Source organism: Nyctibius grandis, chromosome 11 (assembly GCF_013368605.1).
Source record: "Nyctibius grandis isolate bNycGra1 chromosome 11, bNycGra1.pri, whole genome shotgun sequence".
Taxonomy (NCBI): Eukaryota; Metazoa; Chordata; class Aves; order Nyctibiiformes; family Nyctibiidae; genus Nyctibius; species Nyctibius grandis.
In genome coordinates this window covers 18,737,578-18,752,824 of record NC_090668.1, presented here as the reverse complement: position 1 = coordinate 18,752,824, position 15,247 = coordinate 18,737,578, and the positions used below count along the sequence as shown (strand labels likewise).

General features: G+C 56.7%; 2 protein-coding genes across 3 annotated transcripts in view; one reads left to right on the top strand and one right to left on the bottom strand.

Annotated features, from left to right (window-relative positions):
- FANCI (FA complementation group I) overlaps positions 1 to 4,763 on the top strand; it is a 23,687-nt gene extending 18,924 nt beyond the window's left edge. The window contains 8 exon segments of the mRNA XM_068410766.1: positions 52 to 139; positions 255 to 439; positions 1,088 to 1,144; positions 1,225 to 1,284; positions 2,028 to 2,114; positions 3,110 to 3,205; positions 3,756 to 3,881; positions 4,710 to 4,763. Coding sequence (XP_068266867.1) covers positions 52 to 139; positions 255 to 439; positions 1,088 to 1,144; positions 1,225 to 1,284; positions 2,028 to 2,114; positions 3,110 to 3,205; positions 3,756 to 3,881; positions 4,710 to 4,763 — 753 coding nt within the window.
- On the bottom strand, positions 4,408 to 15,247 carry POLG (DNA polymerase gamma, catalytic subunit). 2 transcript variants are annotated; one of them, XM_068409948.1, is made up of 23 exons: positions 15,190 to 15,247; positions 14,073 to 14,720; positions 13,566 to 13,761; positions 12,954 to 13,121; positions 12,536 to 12,682; positions 12,251 to 12,330; positions 11,607 to 11,789; positions 11,317 to 11,474; positions 10,988 to 11,111; positions 10,693 to 10,917; positions 10,433 to 10,553; positions 10,127 to 10,198; positions 9,893 to 10,015; positions 9,478 to 9,638; positions 9,332 to 9,385; positions 9,117 to 9,234; positions 8,505 to 8,640; positions 8,154 to 8,400; positions 7,945 to 8,067; positions 7,495 to 7,666; positions 7,019 to 7,227; positions 6,044 to 6,204; positions 4,408 to 5,207 (listed from the first exon to the last, which is right to left on the bottom strand). In XM_068409948.1, exons 2-23 carry the CDS (start codon positions 14,660 to 14,662, stop codon positions 5,146 to 5,148), a joined length of 3,630 nt encoding a protein of 1,209 aa, XP_068266049.1. In that variant the 5' UTR covers positions 14,663 to 14,720; positions 15,190 to 15,247; the 3' UTR covers positions 4,408 to 5,145. The 2 variants fall into 2 exon arrangements, with proteins under 2 accessions (XP_068266049.1, XP_068266048.1); XM_068409947.1 differs by having other exon boundaries at positions 15,164 to 15,226.

Below are 15,247 nucleotides of genomic sequence, written 5' to 3'. Positions count from 1 at the left end.
TTGTGTTAAACTCCTCCAAAAACCTGTTTTGTTATGGTGTTTCTGTCTTAGCTGCTGGTTCTGGGTCAGGCGGATAAGGTCCTTGAAGAGGTGGATTGGCTTATCAAGAAACTCACCAGTCTGGGATCAGACACATCAGGTAATAAAAGTGGTCCACTTCTTACTGTTACACCTTTGTCAACAACAGATGAGGACAGAGAGCAAAAAGATATTTTGGGATTCACATTCACCCGGTATTCATCTCTTTCTTCTAGAAGACTCTTCTCAGGCATCAAACCAAACCCAGGCTCTGGAGAAAGGTGTAATTCTGCAGCTGGGAACTCTGCTGACAGTTTATCATGAGCTGGTACAGACAGCACTCCCTGCAGGGAGCTGTGTGGACACGCTGCTGAGAAGCCTCAGCAAGACATACGCAATTCTCACCTCCCTCATCAAACATGTGAGTGCTGCTCTGCTGACAGGGGGCTGGCTAGGATCTAAAATCTTTTTCCCCATCTGCTACAGCAAGCTCACAGTGACCCCTGGCAGCAGCTACGCTCAGGACTGGGCTGTTGATCTCTTGCAGGAGTTGAGTCCTTATTCTTTTGACTTTCACAGTCTCAATTTTCTGACCTTTCTGAGCAGTGATGGTTGTACCAGTGGAGATAAAGGAAAGCTTCTCTCCAGCTGAATTTGGCTGTGCATGACTTGGAGCAGCCCTTTCCAGTGTATCTTGTAGGTTCCTCTGTATGCAGCTGTGTGCCACAATGAACGGCACTAGCAGTGTTCTCTCAGCACTTGGCAGTCCTGCCCTTGCCACTCACTCCCATCTAAGGCTTGAAGCATCAGACCTGGAGGAACTGGGCCATGAAAACAGGCCAGTGGAGCTAGTTTGAGACAAGGTGGTGCATACCCCACAGCTCTCTCACAGCTCTGGAATGCAGACATGGCATTTGGGATATAGCAAGCCACTGGCAAGGATAGTTCTTGCAAATCCTGCCTTCTCCACTGTGCCATTGGATGAGCTGCTTTGAGCCCTGCCTGGAAGTACAGGTTGCAGGATGGGAACAATGTACCTAGAAGAAACTCTCTCCTGTTTTCCTTACAGTATATCCAAGCTTGCCGCAGCACCTCGAATACGATTCCAGGCAGGCTAGAAAAGCTGGTGAGTGTGAGCGAATCGCTGGAGGAAATGGCTCATTGCCTTGAGTTAGGAGTAACACCAGCCTCTCTGCTGCTTTGCAGGTGAAGCTCTCAGGTTCCCATTTGACCCCACAGTGTTACTCATTCATTTCTTACGTACAGGTAAGGCCTAAATTAACTGGCAAAATCACAGTCAGTCTATCTGATGCTGAGTGGTGTATAGCTGCAGTACATGGGCACCTTTGGGGATTATTAATCTCCGTGACATGACTTGAGTTTCTTATCGTTCAAGCTTTACTATGTCAAATAATAGTACAAGACATTTCAGCACCACTGGGACTGAGCATGCTGATTTCTGCTTGAGCAGGTGTCACGGCAGGGAAGGAAGAGTGTTTGGGGAGATGGTTTTTAGTTGGGTTGTTTTTTTTTTCCCCTCTGTTCATGTGGGTTTTTTTGGATGAGATTAATACTGCTGTTACCCACAATGGCAAATAAAGGTCAACAACACTGGAGCCATCACAGTGTAAAGTAACGTGAGTGCCAAAGACTGCAGTGCTGAAGGTGGGATTTAGCTGCTTGGGGAGGAATTGGGTGCTTGAATGAGGACAACAGGAATTGTAGAACAGATGTGGCATATTGGGGAAGGGGTAGTGGTGACCAGAGCTTCCACTCCTGGGGACTTCTCACACATACCTATTTCTGAATGTATAAATTATGAAATTAGATTTTCTTTCCTTCTTTTTTTGAGATTACCCTCAATCCCATCCTTCTTGTATCCCTGCCTTTCTGTCATCTAGCTGATAATGCTGTTAGCTGGCCAGAGCAAAGACTCCTCCAGCCTTACTTGGCTGGCCTTTCTTCCCTGCTTACCCTCTAATGCCCCATCTTTTGGCATCCTCCTTCAGAACATCCACAGTGAGAGCTTAAGCTTTGCAGAAGAGAAGAAAAAGAAGAAGAAAGAGGATGAAGCTGCTGCAGTCTCCACAGCCGTGGTAAGATTGGCTCACTCTCTGTCAGAACATGGGCTGTATTTGAACTTGGGATCATATCTCAAGGCTTGTGTTACCTGGTGGCTTCTTCTAGATCACTAATGACAAATTGACATTTGGGCTTTTAAGTAAAAAATCAAATATAATCTACCTTCAGAGAAAAGTCTAAAAAAAAACAACCAAAAAAGCCACATTCACTAAATGCAGCCTAAAAGCTCACAGATGTGAAACAAAGGTCAAGTCTGGGTAGTCTTGTCTGATATTTTATCATTTGGGGTCAGCTATGAAATTACTGAAGTGGGCTAATTTATTGGAACCAATACTGCGCTCTGTTTAAGTGTTTCTTAATTTTGTCAGTACATTTAAATATTAAGTAGTGGATTCCATTAAGGTAAGGCAGTTGAGAATGGCTGGATGATTTGGTTGGGAGCAAGTGAGCAGGCTGGCAGGTTCCTGGTCTTTTATGTCCTTTATTTGTGCTCCCAGCCAGCATTTCCTGTGCCTCGTCAGTTGTCCCAGACATTCCTGTAATGTTAAGGGTTTAAAAGCCACAACCATGATCTTCCTAGGTGGTCCTCGAGCGCATGGAAACGGTCTGAAATGCTGCATGTCCTTTTGCCACTCTGTCACATGGGGAACACCCGTCAGTGGTGGTAAATAAACAGGGCAAAAATGTGCTGAAACAGCAATGATGTGTTCCTTGCGTGGAAGGCATATGCTTGTGATGCCTTTTGCTCTGATGGCTGTCAGGCATATCAGGGCTGTGGGCTGCAGGCAGGGTACAGAACAATACATGGGAGAGCCTCACTGCAGAACCATCCTGGGAATCAATTTAAAAGCAGTAACAAAGCTTGCAAGGCTTGCTGGGGTAGGACAGGTATGGAACAAGGCTACTGAACACACTTTTCTAAACTGGGAGAGTTGTGGTCTTCATGTCATGCTACAGCAGCATTGTTCACTTCCAAATCCGCCCTGTCACGCTCCTTTCTGCATTTCAGGCTAAGGTGCTGCGGGAGACCAAGCCAATCCCCAATCTGATTTTTGCAATAGAGCAATATGAGAAGTTCCTTATCCATCTCTCCAAGAAATCAAAGGTAATGTAAAGCAGAGCTCTTCTGTGACCTGAACCCAGTGGGATCAATAGCATGGTGGAGGGCTATTGCTGGTCCACCTTTCGAAGTCTCTATTAATGCTCAGAGTAGGAAGGTGTAAGGACTTTGCACCTCTTTCAGCCTCTGCCCAAGCTCCTGGCCCACTGTGACTGAATTGCTGTCACACTGATAGCAGCAGGTGTCGATGGCAGTACAGCCTGTGACCTAACACCACTGGGGTTCTGGTTGAGCAGAAACTTCCACCCCTAATGCCAGCTTCCCTCACCCCTCTCCCCCAATCTGTTTCATAAGCAGGAGAGAAATGTACCATGATGAGTAGCTGGTAATCGCTTGGCTTTTAGAAAAACACAAATGGGCCCCTGGATTGCAGTGGGGCAGGTGCTTTCTCACCTATGTTTTGTTTCAGTCTGGCATTATTACTGTGATGGACTCTGTCCTAGTGCTGTGCAAAGGACTAGGCAGGGTAGAAAACTAAACTAAGATGCTAATGGCATAATATCCTCTCCCCCTGGTTTCACCTTGGCTGCTGCAGGTGAACTTGATGCAATACATGAAGCTAAGCACCTCCCGGGACTTCCGCATCAACGCGTCCGTGCTAGACAGCGCCTTGCAGGAACACAACACGGAGGGTGCTGAAAATGAGCCAGGCAACGACCAGGTCAGAACTCATTTAGCTGCTTTTACCCATAGGCTTCCCCCTCTTTTGAGGCCAACTGTATTTGTGAGCTGTGCAGGTATATGTGACATTAGGATAGTTTGTCTCCCCTGGGTTAGCTCTCACTTTAATACTAAGCTGATACGAAGGAGTGAACTAAGCCTGGCTAACATCCCCTGCACTCCAGCCCTCTACTTTGAGTGACCTTTATTTCCATGCACCAATTGTCTCTATCTCTGGTCTTAGGGAAGTGAGACTGCTCTTAGGGCCTTGCTGTTTGCCTCAGCAAGCAGAGAGGTCTATCAGCATTACCTCTGAGGACCTACTGCCTGGCCAGGGTCAGACCTTTGCAGCAAGATGCAAAGTAATTTTGCATCCAGGTTAACTTTTGTAGATAAAGAGCTGGCAGGGCAAAGACTGCAAGGCATCATTCTCCTCAGACCCCTCTCCTCTACGAGGTAGTGCTGGTGAAGGTAGTGCAACCTGTGCTGGATGAAAAAAATAAACAATTTACTTTGCTGATTGTCCAGGTTTTTATTGGTGCTTCTGTCCTTATTTTCCTGAGTGTTTCAACAAGCCAAAACCCAGCACAAACAGCCCCCGTCCTGTGCCACTGATCACCTGTGGTCTAAGTTCCAGCATGAATTGGGGGGGGTCCACGGGGAAAGTCTCAGTGGGTGAGAGGAGTCCCGTATTCAGGTCATTTTGTTAGGGAGGAAAAGGAGCTACATCCTGTTCTGCACATCTGGTTTCTTGCCTTAGGTGAACATTCCTTAGACTAATCACACAACCAATCACACTCTGTACTGCTACTCTCTCCCTCCCCTCCAGAGCAGCACAGATGAGAACCACCAACCCAAAAAGAAGAGACGGTGAAAAAAATAAAGCTGGGGTTGCTGCTGCTGCCTCCTCCCCCCGTGCCTGTTCTGTGGCAGACTCGCCTTGGTCTTGCATACTGCATGTATGAACACAATGGTTTGTTGTTTCTCTTGCCAAATACTTATGACTTCTTCCTTTGTTCCCATGGGTGTGCAAGCAGCGACTCAGGGCACTGTCTCAGGTTTTACAGCTGGCTGCTGCCCTCAGAAGTGCCTCTGATATTTGAATGTGCTGTTATCAAAATCTTCTTCCCCGGGAACATCCCTTCTTACAGCAAAAAGGAAACAGAGTGACCAGGATCAGTCCCTGCCAAAAGATCTCCTTCTGAAAGGACAGCCAGGCTCTGGTGTGCTCTCTGGACAATTGTCATTCTGGCACTCTAGCGTCATCATTTCTTCTCCAGCGAACCTTTGGTTATTTCAATTAGCTGATAGATATCCAGTGCTTCTCCTGGAAGACAATGGGACAATCAGTTCCCTGCATTCTGCAGTACAGTCAGAGACTGTGTAACATCAGAGAGTGACAGTCACGATTTGCTTTAGTTCAGAGTGTGCAGCACAAAAAGCCCTCAATTTATTCCAACTTCTGTTTTGGGTGGTGGTGTGAACGCAGGAACCAGCACCAGCAGGAAGCTGGAAACACAAGCTGTTCTGCCTCAGCGTTGAAGCTTGCTGCTGCCTGCAGCCCCTGGGAGCACAGAAGCCCGAGGTGTGCTTCCTCAGGTGAGGCTGCTTGTGCTGTTATGGTTTTGCTGACCCTGATGCGATGCACTTGTTTAATTTGCCTTGTTCTTGGTGAGAACAGAAGTGCCCCTTTTGCCCACAGAACACAAATCCTGTTTCTAAAAGCACGCTTTGCCTGTAAGACCCCTAATAAAGGATACCTAAGGGTGGAGCGTCTGATGTATTCAATGACAGAGAACAAATCTGAGGGCAGGTTCTTGTTATCTGGGAAAAACGCTGCCACCCCTGGAGGAGGAGCTGTTTAAAGCAGCTCCCAGCCCAGAGTTTGCTTGCAGCGGTTAAAGGGGTATGTTGAGTGCAGTCAGAGATGACTGTAGGCCTGGGGGTTGTGGGGGAAGGATACAGCGATACCAAGGCACTTCTCTGAACAGAGCTAAGGGGGAGTGGGGATGGAGGGAAAGCCCAGCTCATCGCTATCAGAAACCTTTAGAAGCAGCAGCACAAACTACGCGGGGATTGTGAAAGGAAAGACGGGTAGAGAGGGGCTGGGGAGGCTTGTGCAGAGGAGATTACGGTGGGTTAGCTTGCATGGACACCGCTCACCTTGAGGAATGCCGTATTTCTTGTCCATGCCGGTGGGATTTGAGGGTGTCACACAGTTCATGGTCACCTCTTTCCTTAAGCACTGGTCAACATCCACTGCGCTGAAGAACGCCACTGACTGCGGCAGATCCTGGAGGCCCAGTTTGTAGGCAAACATGCACCTGGAAGAACAAGGGACCAGGTGGGACAGTGCCACACATCACCCTTAGCCTGGTCACACCTGGTTTCAATCAGCCACAGCTTCACAACATACTGTCCCACCACGGCTAACAGGTTCCTTTGCACCCATGTCACCAAGACGAGGTGCTTTGTAAGCACTGCATAGCAGGAGGGTCAAGTATTGCTAAAGTGGACATGGGAGGAACAGAGTAACAGTACATTGTGCCTCCTTGAAGGAAGGACCCGGCCCTTCGCTGCTGGCTCACCCTGCCAGGCAGAGCCCAGGCTGGATTTTCCCAGCAGGAAGCCCTGTGCTCACAGGAGCCGGCACAAACTGGGGCGTGTGCCCCGCTGCGCCTGCCGCACCGGCACAGAAAGCCTGTCTGCTGTAGCTGAGAGAACAGCTCGGCCTTGGCCGCCTCCTGTATAACAAACCCCCCCGCCTCAGCGCCGGGAAGGGGATTTGGCAAAGCTGGTTGTGCCAGAGCCGGATCAAAAGGAGCCCCTTGAGGTCAGGAGCTTTCCAGGCCGAGTTTAACCTTGCATGTTGCAGGGAGGCAGCAGGACCACCCCACGCTGCGAAAGGAGCAATGGAAGCCAAGCTCCATTGAATTGAAGCCACCTGCGTCACACGTGAAGGAACTACAACCCCCAGTGCTGCCAGCTTCCCTAGAGCAGAAGGAAACTGCTCTGCACCAGCTTGCCGTGGGCAAAGCTATCCCCTGTGCTGTCACCCCAGTCCCTTGGGCTTGCCCCGTCCCACCCCAGAGGCGCCGATGCTCATCCCCAGGAGACACCACAGCCGTGACATCTCACCGCGTGAGGAGGTTGGTGATCTGCAGGGCCAGGGCTGCCCGGTAGCGATCCTGCTGCTGGACCAGGTAGCGCACCTCGTCGTGGATACTGATGCAGAAGCGCCCGTTGATGTCGAACTCCTCGAAGAGCCACTTCATGGCGACCAGCATGAGGTGCAGGTAGTCAACGGCTGAGCTCTGGACCACCCAGTTCACTCTGCTGGTCAGAAACTGGTAGAAGGAAACACAGATAGAGATGAGGAGAGCATCAGGGTCCAGGGGCTGGTACCGATACAGGAGTGCTTCTGGGAAAAGCCTGTTAAATTCAGGGTTGTTGGGTTTTCCTGATGGCATGCACATAAATAGGGGCAATGGGTTTCTTCATGGCTCCAAGAGCCTACTGGGTCTCCACCACCTAAGAAGGGCTGAACCTGAGGTTGCCATTTTGAAGAAGAGAAACAAAGCCAAGAGTTCAGCAGCCCAGAGCCTCGACCTTACCTCCCCCTTGGCCACGGCAGGCTCCAGGGCCCTGCTGATGTGACAGCCCAGCACTGGGGTCTGCGGCGAGGGGGATAAGGCGATGCTCTCCAGCTTGTTGAACATTTCGGACTCGGTGCCTCCAGACCACACGCGGTGCTCTACCACATCCCACTTCTTCTTCCTCCGGGACCTGGCGGGGCAGAGGGGAGGTTTGCTGGAAGCATGGGACAAGGCTGTGAGCCCCACTTGAGAGCCTCAAATGGTTTGGGGCAGCCGGACGAGCCCCTGCAGCTGATTGCTCACTGAGAGAGACTGGGAGTCCCCAGAGCAAACGGACTCAGCCCTGGGAAGCAGGGAGGGAGGATCAGGACCATCCAGCCCCATCTCCCTTATCTGCCCGCCGGGCTGTGGCTCCCTCCACCTCGCACCCTGATGCCACCAGAGCCGCACGGGGTCAGAGCATCCCACCTTTTCACAGCTTCTCTCTGGAGCCGCTGGACATCCTGGGCCGACACCGATCCGTCCTCTGCCCTATCCACAGCCACGTCCAGCTCCCTCACCAGCCACTCCCCCTCCTCGGAGAGCTGAAACCTGAAGGGGACAGTGACCCAGGTCCCATGGCACACCGCTGCCATTCCCATCCCCATTCACCCTCCGCCTCCCCAGTCAGCACCCACCTCCGGACACCCTTGGTGACCGCGTACATCTGCTGAGCCTTCTCGCGCGCCTGCTGCTGCGTCAGCCGATGGTTGAACTGCATCAGCAGCCGCTCGGCGAAGGGCTGCCCAGCCCCGTAGATGCGCCCGTAGTTGAAGACTTTGGCGTGCTCCCGGCTGATGCCCACCGTGGCAGCCGTCTTGCTGTGCAGGTCCGTCGCGTTGCTCTTCTTCCCCTGCAGAGTCATCCAGCCGAAGGCCGTGCAGCCTGCCGGGAGGGGAGCAGGGGTTGGACACCAGACAGGACCAGGCTTAGGGGGGTCACCCCACCACCCAGCGAACCCCATGCCCTGCGGCGTAGCCCCGGCTCACCGTGCATGCCGGCGAAGTGTGCCTCGCCGAGGACGGCAGCTATCCAGAGCTCCTGGGAATCCACGTCCGCGCCCACCAGGGAGTAGCCGGGCGGCACCTGGACCATGGCTTTCAGCTCGCTGCCCACCCGGTCAGCCTGCGGGACATGATGCCCAGCTCAGCACAAGCCCTGCACCTCCCTCTCCTCCTCAGCAGCACAGGAGCAGCCTTCCTCCCGCAGCCGTGGCATGCCGGCACGGCGCTCGCCGTGTCCTAAACTCTGCTCTGAAAGTCAAAACTGGGTTTAACACACCTGTGGGGCATCACTCACTTGGTTACGCCCCCCAGGCTCCTCCAGCGCAGAAGGGGAGCTTGGGGAAGGGCAGAAACCGCTGCTTCGGTGCTTCCTTCTCCTTTCACCAAATTTTGAAGCTCGGGAGCCTCTTGCTGACTCCTTCGCCTCTCCCAAAGTCAAAGCACATCAGCAAGAGAAGGGCCCCAGCACCACCCCTGCCACCTCAAACCCCAGCATCCAGCCCCAGCTCCTATTTCCAACCCAGGCTGCTCTCACCAGTCCAAAACACGCAGAGGGTTCCCCAAAACACCCCCGCAAGGACCCCAGCGCGGCCGTACCCGGGCATTGCTGGCCGTCAGCCACGTGGGCTCCACCGCCCGGCGGGTGATGGTGCCCGCGGTCACCACCTGCGGCAGGATGGCTCCGTAATCATCCTCCTCGTTATAGTCGGGGTGCCTGGGACAGAGGTGACGGTGAGCATCATCCTGCGAGAGGCCTCCCAGAGCAGCGTAGAAGGGATCGTGGTCCCAGCTGGGGCCTTTCCTCCCCGTACCTGGTCACCGCGCGAGGCAGGTCCCCCTTCTTCAGCCACACCACCATCTGGGAACTGGGGGGACACGCGGCAGGGGAGATGCTGAGACCTCCCCCAGCCACAACACCCGCAGGGATGTTGCGATTCAGCTGAAGGCAGCTGCTCACCTGATCCGCTTGTGAGCGTTCCTCCAAAACGAGACCATTTTGTTAATCTCGAGGGCTCTGGTCCCGTGGATGCGGCCCACAGCAGCCCGCAGGGTGCCGTCCTCCATCCGCGGCAGGAAATCCTTGGCAAAAGGGCTTCCCACGTTGTTCTCGTTCCCGTCCTTTAACAGAAAAAGAGATGCCAGGGCTCAGCACGCCACCGCTCGGCATCAGTAAAGCTCTACGTATCCTCCTGCCCCAGCTAGAGATGCCCTTCCATCACCCTATCCCATGGCACAAGATCTCAGGGGTCCCAGGAGTGCTGCAGCACTGGGGTGACACACAAGGTGACACGGCTATGAAGCAGGACATAGGGAGCTGGGACACAGAGTGGCCGGGAAGCCACCAGGAAGAGCCCCAGCAGCACCCAACTTGCCTTGTGAGGCAGCTTGAAGAACCAGCACCCGGGGATGTTGACATCGTTGTAGGGACCATTGCCATGGTGGTACAAGGGCCGGCTCTTCGCCTCTGGCAGCTCACACAGCTCATCCATCTCGTCCTGCAACCAGTGATGCGAGGTGATGTCAGGAATCCCTTGGCATGGCGGGAGGGGGAAATCGAGGGAAGAGGGACCGATCCACCACCCCATCCCGCAGGAAACCCCCTCTACCTGCACTGGGCTCTGGTCTGCTCTGCCCATTTTCTCCTCCACGTCCACCTCCAGCTGGCTCAGCTCCTCCACCTGCGGCAGAGAGGGACCGTGGCAGGGGCCGGCTCAAACACCACTTCTCCAGTGATTTAATACTTATTAAAGGAAAATTCTTACTTCCAGCCCCTGGAGCCACGCATGGGGCTGTTTTTTGCATGCACACAGGAATAATCCCAGCCCCACAACTCCCACCGAGGGACCCTCCATAGGAATAAGCCCAGCCCCACATCTCCCTCCCACCGAGGAACCCTCCATCCTGTCCTTCACCTCCTGCCACATCGTGCTGCCGTCCATCACCAGCAGCTCGTCCTCCATGGCAGCCTCCAGCCCCGGCGGCTGCTCCTTGCCTTTCTCCAGGCAGTGCTGCCTGTACAGGTACTCGATCACCCTGGCAGGGGAGAGGACAGGGCTCACGCACCCACGACGGGGATCGAGGCTCCGGGGCAGTGCCAGCACAGTGTCCCAGGGAGCTCCTGAACCCACCACGGGGCAGCCCCCAGCTCAGCACCCCGCTACGTCCCCCTCACCTGTGTGGGCAGGGAGGGCCCTCTGCCTCCGAGGGGGCTGCTGGCAAATTGTCCTGCCGTCCTGGCACCAGGTAGCCCCAGCCGTGCTTCTCCGAGTAATGGAGGGGGAAGCCGTCCCAGGCCAGACGCATCAGCTTTGGGGTCACCCTCATCTGCAGGCTGATGAGGCTGGGTCCCGGCACCCACCCCGCCTCCTCTAGGCGTGGGCAGAGCTTGCGGTACCACCTGGGGAGCAGCAGGGATAGGTCAGAGAGTGCAGGGCAACCCCTGGGGACACCCAGGGTCCCCAACTCACCCCGGGTGGCCTGGCAGGTGCTGGAGTCTCTTGGGTTGCAGCACGACCGTCTCCTTCAGATGCTCCAGGCAGACGCGGCTCGCGGAGGCTTTCGGCTCCTCATCCTCACCAGGGGGACCAGGGTCTGGTGGGGCAAGGGGGACTGGCTGGCAAAGAGCCCTCCGTGCCACCCCACCGGGGACGGGGACCTTGAACCAGCCCCCAGCATGGGGACAGAGGTCAGCGATGCTTCACCCTGCCAGCACCAACGAACCACATCCCTTCGTCTGGCCGCCCGTGGGAAGGCATCCCTCGAGCATCCCTCGTCCCCAGGGACCACCCGCACTCACCTTCCTGCCACTCCTCCGCTGACCCATCTGTGCCTGCTGCCGCCGCAGAGGCTTTGCTGTTCCCGTTCTGATCCTTCTTCTTCTTCCTTGGATTCTTCTTCTGCTTAAACTCCTGCGTGTCCCACTCGAGATCCCAGAGCCAAGGGTCATCCTTGTACCTGCCAACACACCATTGTCACACCCCAGCTTTGCTCCCGTCCCCAGCACCCGCCCACAGCCCCCCACAAACCACCCAGCATCTGGTCTCAGTTCTGTGAGCGGCAGAATCTGCACCCCCAGCCCACGGGTACCTGTCCTTGTGCAGCAGCTGGCAGGCATCGTTGGCCAGGTTCATCAGGGACTTCTTCATCTCCTTCTGCAGCTCCTCATAGATGCCCTGAGCATCATCCAGGTACCTCTTCCAGTTCCCGTTGACCGGCAGGTAGGACACCCCCATCTCCAGCATCCCTGCAAACGTCACGGGGTGGGGGCACCTAGAGACCCAGGCAACGAGGAATTAGATGTTTGCTGGAGGAGATTCACCCTAGAAGCGCCAGACTACGATGGATATGTGTCTTCACTCAGTTTTCGAGACCCGCAGAACCTTCAGTGCTCACCCTCTAAACCCATAAGGATCCCTGTATCTTCTGCCTGCCATGCACGTACATTGATGCCCTAAAAATAACCCCGTGCACTAACCCCAAAGCTCTGCTCCTCTGATCTGCCTCCGCTCACCTCCTCCAGCCACGCTGTGCTGTCATTTATTCCTTCCTGCCCACAGAGGTGGGGTCTGAGGTCCCTCCTGAAACAGGGTTCACAGCGCCCCCAGTCTTCCGCCGTCACCCCAAGGACAAGAGGAGCCGCATCCCATCCCCAGAGGGACCGCGATCCTCCCCGCTGCCACCCAAGACCACAGCCCCTCGGCCAACGCCAGCCAGAGCTCAGCCGCTCTCACCTCTCCATGAAGAGCGGCAGCTGCTCCTGAAACACCTCGTGGGTGGCCTGGACGTCGTGGGCACAGTACGACATCAGGTCCTGGGGGCAGAGGCAGGTGAGAGCAGGCAAAGCAGCCACCCCTCTGCCAGCGCGGGACAAGGCACCCAGGGCTGCGGGAGGACGGGGGACGTCACAGCCCCCTGCACACCCAAAGCTCTCACAAGAAATGGCAGCAAAATGGGAACTACCCCAGCAGCTGCTCCCCACCCTGCTCCCATCGGGATGTTGGGACGGCCGCCCGCACCTGGAAGTGACTCCTGATGTCGGCCATGGTCCCCTTCACAAAGAGCTCCCGCGCCTCCTTCTCCAGCGGCTCCCCCCCCACGTACAGCGCGTGCACGTCTGCCAGGTTGTTGATGCTGCTGACGTGCACCCAGTCCCACGAAGTGACCTGCGAACAAGGGAGGATCAGACGGTGCAGGACAAGGACCGGCCACGGCCGAGATCAGGAGGGGTGAAGGATGCTCCTGCTCTATTTTAAACCAAGACCAGGTCACCTGGAAGATGCTGGGAGAGCTTCACCCAGCAGAGCCGCTCCAACAGCTACTACTCCGACAGCACAAGAGCAGATGGTCCCAGTACAGGATCAAACGGTCCCATTACAGGATCAAACGGTCCCCTGCCACCCCCGCCACCGCCAGCGACTCAGCTCCTTTACTCACAGCCGGTCCCTCCGCTTTGTTGCGCGTTTTCTTCATGTGCTCCCTGACCTGCTGCAGGCCCTTCCTCTTGCCGTGTTTGGCGGCCATCCAGAGGCTGCGCTGGAAGCCCGTCAGCCCCGAGATGGCCATGTGCATGCTCATGGTGTCCAGGAAACGCACCCGGGAGCCCTAGGACACGCCAGGGGAGAGAAAAAGAGTTGTTTGGAGACATGGTGGAGGAGAAATGTGCTGCCGAATGTCCTGCAGCTGCCAGCAAGAACCACCCTGCATTAGAGCCGCAAGTCCTCTGCTTGGGCTGCTTTTGTCAAGGCAAAGCTTTGCCTCCCGGCACCCCTGAGAGCTGAGAACATCCCCAGCGCAGGCTGACAACTGCTCAAAGGCTCCTGCTACATCCCCAGCTGCAACCCTGCAGCCTCCAGCAACCTTAGGGGGTGCAAGAATATCTGCTCCTAAAGGGATCAAACCCCAACCTGTTCTGCAGGACGCAGCAAGCACAACCCCGGGGTATCTGTGCAGAACAGCACTGCCAAAATAACCCTGAAAAGCCAGCGCAAACGACTATCCAGGTAACAAACCGCAGCTGCCGGCACAAAGAACAGCACCGTGGATTACCTGGATGAGGTACTGCTCCTTGATGAACGCCCGGTCAAAGGCCACGTTGTGCCCCACCACCACCCTCTCTGGCCAGTCCTGCTTGCTGGCACAGCCGGCGCCCGCCGGGCTCTCCAGGGGAATGAGGTCGGCCAGGGTGAGGTGGCTGGACCAGGAGTACCGCTGCTCCAGCAGCCGCTTGCTGCACCACGAGTACCTACGGAGGACATGCAGCACCCCGCAGCCGTAAAAAACAAAGTAGGGGCTCCCAGGAGCAAAAGCACCCGCTGTGACATGGGGGGCTGAGCAGGATCCCACCCGTGGGAGGTGACCGACCCCGGGGAGTGCTGTGCTCGCTAACCGGGACACACATCTCGCATCCCACAGCCACACTTTGGGGCTTCGCTGTGTTTCCCCCACAAGTCAGCTGGGGTTTGCAGGAAAAGGCTCCGCTTGGGCACCCCCATCCTTCCCAAAGCTGTCCCCCCCCGCCACGACCCCAGCGTCATGGGTTCCACCACATCTCACCAGGCGTGCGGCGAGACCGCCACGGCCAGCGTCGGACAGTGGCCATCAGCCACGCACACCTCCACGTCCAACACCAGCGCCCGCTCCTCGGGGAAGTCCACGGCTTCCGCTTGCCCGTCGGGGCCGTAGCGGGTCCAGCCGAGCTGCCAGGCCCACTGCGCAGGCATGGGGGGCAGCTCGCAGCGCAGCAGCTCGTTGGCCGCCTCCAGGTAGGGCAAGCTCTGCTTCTGCGCCAGGAGGCGAAAATGCTCGTCGATGTTTTCCCCGTACATGCGGGGCAGCTGCAGGTCCACGTCGGGCAGCGCGGAGGTCTCCTTGCCCCACAGGTCGTGGCGTTGCAGGTGCTCCACGCTCCTCTGGATCTCCGCCGCCGAGTAGCGCACCTGGGCCCCGCGGAAGATCTGCTCGTGGAGGGTCCTGGACAGCATCTGGATGTTGAGGGGGTTCATGCGCCGCTGGCCCTTGGCAGGCTCCTGGCTCGGGCTCTCCGGCAGCGGGCGGCTGGCGGAGGAGCTGGAGGTGCATCGCTGGGGCCGGGCACCACGGGCCCCTCGGCCCCTCACCGACCGGCTCCAGAGCAAACGCCTCATGTCCCCCCGCTCCGGGGATGCGCCTCCAGCACGGGCTGCTCCCCCCGGGCGGCCGGAGCTGCAGGGAGAGAGCGGCAGCGAGGGGTGAGCTCGGCACCGCCCGGCTCGGCACCGCCCCGACCGCTGCTGCGGGCCCGCACCGCCCCAGCTGCCCCGGGCACCGCACGGCCGGGCTGCCCGGCACCCCCCGCAGCCCTGCAACCCCCGCCCTGCCGGAACGCGCCCCTCCCAGGGCACGCAGCCCCCCCGCAGCCATGCACCCTCCTACACACCCGTGCCCCCCCATATACAGCCGTGCCCCCCCTCACACAGCCGTGCACCCCCCTATACAGCCGTGCCCCCCCTATACAGCCGTGCCCCCCCTCATACAGCCGTGCACCCCCCATATACAGCCGTGCCCCCCCCATATACAGCCGTGCCCCCCCATATACAGCCATGCCCCCCCCTATACAGCCGTACACCCCCCTATACAGCCGTGCACCCCCCGCCCCATGCCCCTACCTAGTCCCGGCACGCGCCACCCGGACCTGCGCCGGAGGGCGGATCCAAACCGAGGCGCCCGGGGGAGCTTCCGGCCGCGCTGAC